Source organism: Aythya ferina (genome assembly GCF_964211825.1).
Source record: "Aythya ferina genome assembly, chromosome: 1".
Lineage (NCBI taxonomy): Eukaryota > Metazoa > Chordata > Aves > Anseriformes > Anatidae > Aythya > Aythya ferina.
Window position 1 is genome coordinate 11,897,172 of NC_140296.1, and position 8,671 is coordinate 11,905,842.

The following is an 8,671-nucleotide window of genomic DNA, read 5'->3' on the forward strand; positions in this document are numbered from 1 at the left end:
GGGTATTTTGTTTGTGGAGCATATCCCTACCTCCCTGTAAGGGCAGTTCACAAAATATTTGGCTGATCTGCATTATATGCTCCCTATAGCTTCTACCTAATGCAGACTACCAGGCTGGCTTGCACAGAAAGCAACGGAAAGGCCCTCTGCACACAAACAGGAACACCTGCAAAGAACAGAGAAATTAAACAGCGTCAATTATTTCCATCCAGGTTCTTCCGAAGCTGACAACGTGCAATTTCTCATTAACCAAGGTCTCCCTCCTGACAACCTGAATCTCTTTTTGCCGCAAGCACCCCTCTCCCCCCAGCCTCCCCTGACCCACTTAGACTCGAGCCAATGCTCAGTCTGGCCAAGCAAACCGCGCCTGCGATCCCTTCTTACTCTCCAGCCCTGGAAATGGAAATCTGATAATAAGATCTCCAGACAAACTCCCCTAGCTAAGCAAAACCAGGGGGGAATTACACCGATATCTGCTCTCTCAAATCTTCCTAGCCAGGAAAAAAAAAAAAAAAAATAGTTCAAATACAGAACCGAGCGAGTATCAACATCTCCCTCGCCAGCGTGGGAGAGGCGAAAAACCAAGGATGCTTAACGAACCATCCTTTTTTTTTTTTTTCCAGATTTCAAAACATCGTCATTTAAAGAGACGTGAAATTTGAAGCACTAATTAAGTAATATGCATAAATTTAAAGCAAATGCGCGCAGAATCCACATCTCCAAACCACAGCCTGCGATTTGGCTAATGCAATGCACCACTCCTACCAGCAACAGTACGTCTTAATAGAGGACAACCTCCACGCTTGGCTAGCTCCCTCTGAACATTAAACCTCAAGGTTTCTTTTGAAGAAAAAGTCCTCCTCCCCACTTTCTTTCCCCTCCTGCCTCCACTAGTTCCCTGTAATTCAGAGAATACATATTTTTTTTTTTTTTTCTTTTTCAAATAATAGTGACTATTTCAAATGAGCAGGGCTGCTGCCAGGCTTGTCATTGCAAAACATCGTCCTCCACCAGAGGTTTGCTTCACTCATGTCACTCTCATTACAGGTCTAACGAAAATCTCTCTTCTCATTTTCAGCACATGAGACCAGAAAGGTATGAGGACAATGTTTTACATTACCACTGAAGATACAAGTGGAGGAGCACAGGAGCACTCGATACGAGCAGAAATGCTAAAACAGCAATAGCGCTCTCCGCTTCCAGACACCAAAGCCAATAATTAACACAGGGAGCCAGGAAAACAATTACTTAAAAGGGTCAGACTCTAAAAAGATACGAATTACTTGCAAGACTTGCAAGGATGAAGAAGGAGAGAAAACAGAGTCATCACCGGGTTTTCGGTGCATATATTCCACAGGAAAGGATCCTGGTCTCAAAGGTGGTTTTTTGAGTGTGTTTTGTTGTTGTTTGCTTTGGTTTTAAGCCAGATAAAGAAGAACAACTGACGAGGGCGAGGGTCTTGGTAACATTTTGGCCCCTCAGAGGCCGCATTCCCCAGCTCTGCCCCAGCCACGCACACGGGAGCAGCGCTGGAGTGACCTGGGCTGGTTTCACCACGGCTCCTTTCCAAGGGCCAGGAGGACAACCACGGCAGCACGCAGAGTGCCTCGGACGACAGAAAGCGGCTAAAATTAGACGTGATAAAACCAGAGTTAGCTCTCCGTGCCGAGGTTTGCAAATCCCACTGAGAACCCCTTCAGAGAGAGGCCCACTGGAGACCTGAAGGTCTCCAGGCAACTGCAAACGGGGGCAGCTGCAGGGCGATGGGACAGAGAGCAGCTAGAGCTGCTGAGGATGCTGGTTGGTTTTATGCAGTGAGCTGCTCTGCCCCGGCCAAGATAACACCTCCGAGGCCAACCGTGGCACGATAACACGCCACAGAAAACCTGCGGGGCCCTTCCAGCAGGGCTACAGCTGCTCCAGTTTGCAGATGCTCAGCACACATGGGACCGGGGTGGCTCTCTTTGAAACAGTCAGGACGTCCTGGAGAGGCCTTTTGATTTCCACAAAACAGGTGCCGGCATCTCCACGCAGCTCCGTGACTCACGGCGACACACATTTTCGCTTACGCAGCCCTGCGAGACCTGCCATTAGACTATTTTTGGTTCACTTTCGGGCTACTTTCTTACTCACCCACGTAGAGCAATCAAGTGAATGAAAGTGGCTCTTCTCTTTCTCTTTTTTTTTTTTTTTTGATGTGACCTCAGCTCACTGCGCCTAGGCCAGCGCCACTGTAAGCGCTGCATCATCTGAGGACATCCACGATTCCTTCTAGCTTAAAAGTTTTTTTGAAATGTATTGTCAAGTGTGTTTTTGACAGCTCTAGACCTAGAACAAACTCTTCCAGCACCTCACCACTCTGGACACTTCATTTTCCAGCCTAAATGTGTATTTACAACACTTTTATATCCATCAGCTCTTCAGCTTATTTCTCCTCACTGGCTCTTGCCATCTGATGTATTTATAGACACCAATCACATCCCCTCTCAGCCTTTCTTTGTGCAGGATTAGAAAAACAAACTCTTCTAGCTTCTTTTTTGTGAAACCAGCTCACCTCTGTGCCTGTCGAGCTCAGAGCCATCCTTCCCGGCCTCCCTGCTCCCAGCTGCAGGGTGACTGGAGCTGGGGGTGCTCCAGCACACCGAGCCCCTTCTCCTCGCTGCTGCTCTTCCCAAAAACTGTCAGCATCGAACAGCAGAAAACCCACTGCAAGTCCCCTCTCATTGTGTCCCACCGCAATCGTCCCCCCAGATCCCGATTAGGACATTTTGTGCCAGTAAATCCCACAGTTTGCTTTCAGATGACTTGTTTCTGAAGCAAGAAGTTCAGCCTGTGGCGTTACTTCAGACATTCAATGAGCAAACCCAACACGAAGCTCTCAGAAGAGGACACTACAGACCTTTCCCACAGAAGGCCACTACTTAGCTTACTGTGACCTACTTTGGGTTGTATCGTCCGTATTTTTCATTTATCTGTATGCTTTTCCTTCTACATTTGTTTTAGTGCCTCGTCTAGCATCGAGACTCGCGTTGAAGAAGAATCCTGGCATGGGGAATGAGGAGCACGGAAATTCTGCCCATCACATTCAGAGCTACTTCCCCATCACAGGATCACCCCAATTTTATAGCTCTGTGAAAAACCAGGAACAGATCTGGGATTTCACACAGTTTTTCCAGGATACCAGCACGGAGATGGGCTCAGGCCTGCTGGGTTGTCTGAGCTGGCTTCACCCCACCTGGCCAACAGAAAGGGATGCTCAAAACCATCCCTTTTGTCATTGCTCCCCTAAGTCCCCCACTGAAATCTAGCACAAAACAAGTATTTACTTCTGGAACTGAACTTATTTTCTTTTCTATCCTATCGACCTGTTCCTACAGATGAAAAAAAAAGACCCTTTTACTTCATAAGCGTTGCAATTTGCAACTGAGCTGCAATAGTTGGCAAATTCTCTCCCTGCTCCTACATTTCCTGGCGTATCAGGATTTTTCCATCCCCTGAAGACTCTTTGCTTTCTGCTGAAAGCCTGCCTGAGGCAGTTATTTGTCCAAAGCAATCCTGAGCCCCTCCTCTGTGTGCTCTTCTGGCTGGCTCGGGATGGGGATTTCTTTTTGGTACGAGAACCTGGGACTGCAGACGAGCTCCAGCCCCTGTCAGGTCCGTGCCCCTGAGCTCCTCAGCCCAGGGGATTTCCTCTCCCATCCCCAGTGGAAGATTTTCCACCTCTAGATCTGGAGAACAGGCCCGAGCGATGGCAGCAACGCTCAGCCACCTCTCTGCAATACTTGGCTCCAGCACTCGCATGGCATTTTAAGCGCTTTTGCCTCCCGTTATGCCAAAAAACCACTACATTTTACTTAAAAAGCACACCTATCAGGCCCAGAAACTTGAACTACTGATCTAGCCTTGCTCACTCTTCCATTTATTTCAAGATTTATCAAAGCATTTGCCTTGGTTGTCTTTTCCACGGGCTGACTCGCAGAACCTAGAAGAGCTTCCTTCACCTATTTCTGGCTGCCGGTCCTTGCTTTTGCTCTCACGGCCACCTCCATCTCAGCCCTCCTGCTCAGCTGCGATTGCTATCTGGCTATCTGAAGCATCCTGTAGCAGTAAATCCAGTTGGAAAATTTATTTTTTGTTACAAAAAATCCTCCTCATAGGCATATCTAACTACCGGATCCGTAGCCAGGCGCTAGCACTACCCTAGCAGAGCTTTTTGCAGCACGAAGTAACTTTGGCTAACCTGGAGTTAGCTGAAACCTGAACGACTGCACCTGGCTTTTCCTGTTTCCCTGCTGAAAGAGAAACTTACCTTGGCCCGTGAGCATCCCAAGTCTGCTAGGCTACTTCCAGTTTCGTTACAGGGCAGGGAGCAGCAGCCTTGCTTTGCCCCCTGCAACATTTGCCAGCAGCGCTGCCGACGCTGCGGGCGTTCGAGTGCCTTCAGCTCAAGCCTTAAGACTGAGGAGGGCAGAAGAGATTCAGCACGTTTGGAGACCAATCATTCTCCCGGCGTATTATCACATGAGCATTTAAAAAAAAAAAAAAAAAAAGCCATCAAAAGAACAGATGAGGCAGCACTTATCTGCAGATTATTACTCGGAGGCTCAGGTTGCGTCTCACTTCCACCCCGCCTGCCCACCCCCGCCCCGTTTTCTACTTGTTTGCTTGCCGGTGAAGTGCAGAAGGTTAAAATTTACAGTGATTTCATTAGCCCGACTTTTAAATGACTGCAGATGGAGCCAGCAGCTTTACACTCCTGTTTATTGCCCGGCCTCGGAAAAACAGATGCGACGATGCCCGAGCGCACGCACACACCTACGAGAGATCGGCTGGGTTTCGTGGGCTGCTCTAAGGTTTCTCTTCTCTTTCCACAATTTTGCAGCAGAAGTAGCTCAGCCGACCTTAGACAAACCAGGACAGCACTGAGTTGCCTTCAAGAGAGCCAGCCAGGCTCCCCTGCTTTACCATACAACCACCATCCCCCCAGATAGCCAAAAACCACATCTAATCTGAGAAAGTTTCCTATTAGCAGGCAAGCAAAACCTAACCCTGCCCCCCCACCCCGATATTAAAGCAGTACAACAGGACCTACCCAGCACGAGGAGACAACAGCTTCAAAAAAAAAAAAACCAACTCAATAATTTAAATTTAATTTTAGATATGGAGGCGCTGCCAAGCACCACTTTATTTGTCAACAAAACGTCCTGATTACTTGGCAGAACAAAGCCCGCTCCCTCCCTGCTCTCTCCACAGACATGTTTGGCACCGGGTAATTTGCGCGGCCGTCAAGTCTGAAGCTGTTTCGGGCTTTAACCCTGGAGAACTTCTCTCTTTTTTGGGGCACCCGTTCCCCTGCAGGCAGCGAGGACGAGGACGGGGTGCTGGAAGGAAACGGTTAAGAGGCCGGCGCTGCTGCTGCGCTGCTCTGATCCTCGCAGGCTGAGCTCAGCGCCCAGCACCAAGTATCAGCTGTAACATGATCCAAGAGTTTATGGAAAAAATAACTGCGCATACCAAGCATGCACATTTAATAAGATTTTGTTTCCATTAAAATATCCGAGAAACACGATTTTTTTTTTTTTTTTCAGATCTCCTTCTTCTCCCTCCGCCCGAGATGGAAGGTTTCTCCTCCCCCCTGCCTCTAGACACACACCTCCTTTCCAAAAACCAAGCCCTTAAAAAAAAAAAAAAGCAGTCCTACTGCAGGGAAGAGAGGCTTGAAAAACAACTTTGATTGGCACTTGGCCTGACCCACAGAGGAAGAAAAACAGTTTTTGGACAAAGAGCGCAAATATTTGAGCTCGGTGACTTCGAGGCTCCCTCAGCGGTGAGCAGAAGGAACCCGGCGCAGGAGGGGATCGGCAGGGACTGGATTAAAGGACGGCCTCGTCGCCCGCATCCCGGGCTCCGGGACTGGCGTTTGCACAGCTCAGCAATTTTAATTCATTTGCGCTGGACAAACAAAAAGCAGCGCAGCGAGCTGCCGGCCCCGCAGATGGGCAGCCGAGGTGGCGATGCGGCGGGTCCCCTCCACGGGGCTCTTCAGAACCACCCATGGGGCTTTTTTTTCCCCCTATTTTATTTTTTTTTTATTTTTTTATTTTTTTATTCAGCTGGGATTTCAGTATCTGCTGCTCAGGGCTCTGCTGAGGAGCAACTTTCCCAGCAGGGCTGGGTGCGGGGTGACCCCAACCAGCTCCCCCAAGCCCCTACAGCCACCGGGACCCCATAGGATGGGGTGTGGGGTAAAGAGTGAGGCAGGGCCCACCTGCGGCTACACCCCGGGGGCCCTGACAGCCCTACAGGCAGCTGGGGGCCCCCTTCATTCACGGGGAGCCCCTAGACCTTGCCTGGGGGGGGTTCCCCAGGCCCTTCACCTAGGGGGGTGCCCCCAAATGCCTAGTGGGGTGCCCCCCCCAACGCCTAGTGGGGTCTGACTCTAGAGACTGGTGGGGTTCTGCCCCAAAGCTTAGTGGGGTCCTTCTCAAAGCCTAGTGGGGTCATTCCATAAAGAACAGCGGGGTCCCCCCCTAAGGAATAATGGGGTCATTCCATACAGATTAGTGGGGTCACTCCCTTAAATCCTATTGGGGTCCTCCCCTGCGCTCTATCAGGGCCCCCCCCATGCTTTGTGGAGTCTCCCGTTAAACCCTAATGGGGTCTTCCCCCCAAATCCTATTGGGGTCCCCCCACAAAGACTATCGGGGTCTCCCCCCCAGGACCTAGCGGGGTCCTCCCCAACACCTAAGGGGCTCTCCCCCTACATCCTAGTGGGGCACAACCCCAGATCCTAGAGGGATCACCCCCAAACCCTAACGGGCTCCCCCCTATATCTTAGTGGGGTCCACCCCCAAATCCTAATGGGGTCTCACCCCCAAACCCTAACGGAGTACCCCCAAACCCTAGTGGAGTGCCCAAATCCTCATTGGGGGTCCCCCAAACCCTAATAGGCTCCCCCAAATCCTTATGGGCTCCCCAAATCCTTATGGGGTCCCCCAAACCCTAACGAGCTCCCCCAACCCCCCCCACCCCTCACACCCCCCTACCTGTCTGGGCACCTTGCGGCAGTTCCCGCACACCCGGTACTGCCCGGCGGCGGCGGCGGCTCCCCCCCCGGCTCCGCCACCCGCCATGGCCGCGGCGCTGCCCCGCTTCATGCTGCCGGGGGGCGGCGGGGCGGGGGCGGACGCGCGGCGCTCAGCAGCGGGAGCAGCGCGAGCAGTGCGCGCAGGGCGAGCAGCAGCAGCAGCAGGAGGAGCAGCAGCAGCAGCAGCAGGAGCCGCAGCCGCCGGCCGCCCCCATCGCCCGGCCGCGGCCCCCCAGCGCCCCGCCGCCGGGGCCGCTGCCCCCCGCGCACACCCCCCGCGCTCTCCGCCAATCGGCGCCGGCCGCTCCGCCCTCCTCCCGGCCGGCCGGCCAATGGGAAGAGCAGCCCGGGAGGCGGCCAATAGGAGGAGGATTCGGCCCGTTGCCATCTCCGGGCAGCCTGAAGGGGAGAGGGGAGGGGCGAGGCCGCGTCTCCGGGCAGCGTTGGGGAAAAGGGGAGGGGCACGGGGTGGGGGCGGGGACGGGGGGAGCCAATCGAAAAAGGGAGGGGAGGGAGGGATGCAAATGAGGAGGGGGAGGCTCCGCCCCCTCCCCGGGGCTGTGAGGGGGCGGCTGGGGGGGGGGGGGGAGGATGAAGGGGGGACCCTGTCCGTGTGTCCCTGTCCCTGTCCCTGTGTCCGTGTGTCCTCTGTGGGGTCAGACGGGTTTACCCGGCTCCACACTGCTGCACGGAGCTGTAGGGCGTCAGTAGGGGACAGGAGAAGCCGTCGTCTGTTGGGGTAGCTGGGGTGCAGACCCCTGTTGAGGCACAACCCCCTTTTGGGGCGCAAACCCCTTTATGGGGTGCCAAACCCCTTTTTGAGGTGCCAAACCCCTTTTGGGGCATGACCCCTTTTTGGGACACACCCCTTTTAGGGCAAAAAGCCCTTTACACAGACCCCTTTTGTGGCACAGACCCCTTCTGGGACACAAAACCGTTTTGGGGCACAAATCCCCTTTTGGGACACAAACTCCTTTTAGGGCACAAATTCCTTTTGAGGCACAGACCTCCTTTGAGACACAAACCCCTTTTTGGGACACAAACCCCCTTTTGGGGCACAAACCCCCTTTTAGGGCACAACCCCCCCTTTTGGGGCACAAACCCCTTTTTGAGGTGCCAAACCCCTGTTGGGGCACAAACACCTCTTAGGGCACAAATCCCTTTACACAGACTCCCCTTTTATGGCATAGATCCCTTTTGAGGTACACACCCCCCTTTTCGAACACAAATTCCTTCATGGGCACAACCCCCTTTTGTGGCACAGACCCCCTTTCTGGGGTGCCAACCCTTTTTTGAGGCACCAACCCCCTTTTGGGACACAAACCCCTTTTAGGGCACAAATCCCTACCATGGCACAGACCCCTTTTGAGGCACAAACCCCCTTCTGAGGCACAAACCCCCTTCTGAGGCACAAATCCCTTTTGAGGCACAACCCCCCTTTTGGGGCACAACCCCCTTTTTGAGGTGCCAAACCCCTTTTGGGGCATGACCCCTTTTTGGGACACAACCCTTTTAGGGCAAAAAAAACCTTTACACAGACCCCCTTTTGTGGCACAGACCCCCTTTTGAGACACAAACCCCCTT

General features: G+C 52.8%; 1 protein-coding gene across 3 annotated transcripts in view; it reads right to left on the bottom strand.

Annotated features, from left to right (window-relative positions):
- SESN3 (sestrin 3) overlaps window positions 1-7,286 on the bottom strand; it is a 45,076-nt gene extending 37,790 nt beyond the window's left edge. For 2 of the 3 annotated variants that reach the window (XM_084504105.1, XM_084504104.1), the window contains exon 1: window positions 7,047-7,286. In XM_084504105.1, coding sequence (XP_084360231.1) covers window positions 7,047-7,157 — 111 coding nt within the window. In that variant the 5' untranslated portion in view covers window positions 7,158-7,286. Of the gene's footprint in view, window positions 1-4,309; window positions 4,476-7,046 lie in introns of those variants that run through there. The other variant, XM_084504106.1, reaches the window with a different exon arrangement.
- Window positions 7,287-8,671: the final 1,385 nt, after the last annotated feature.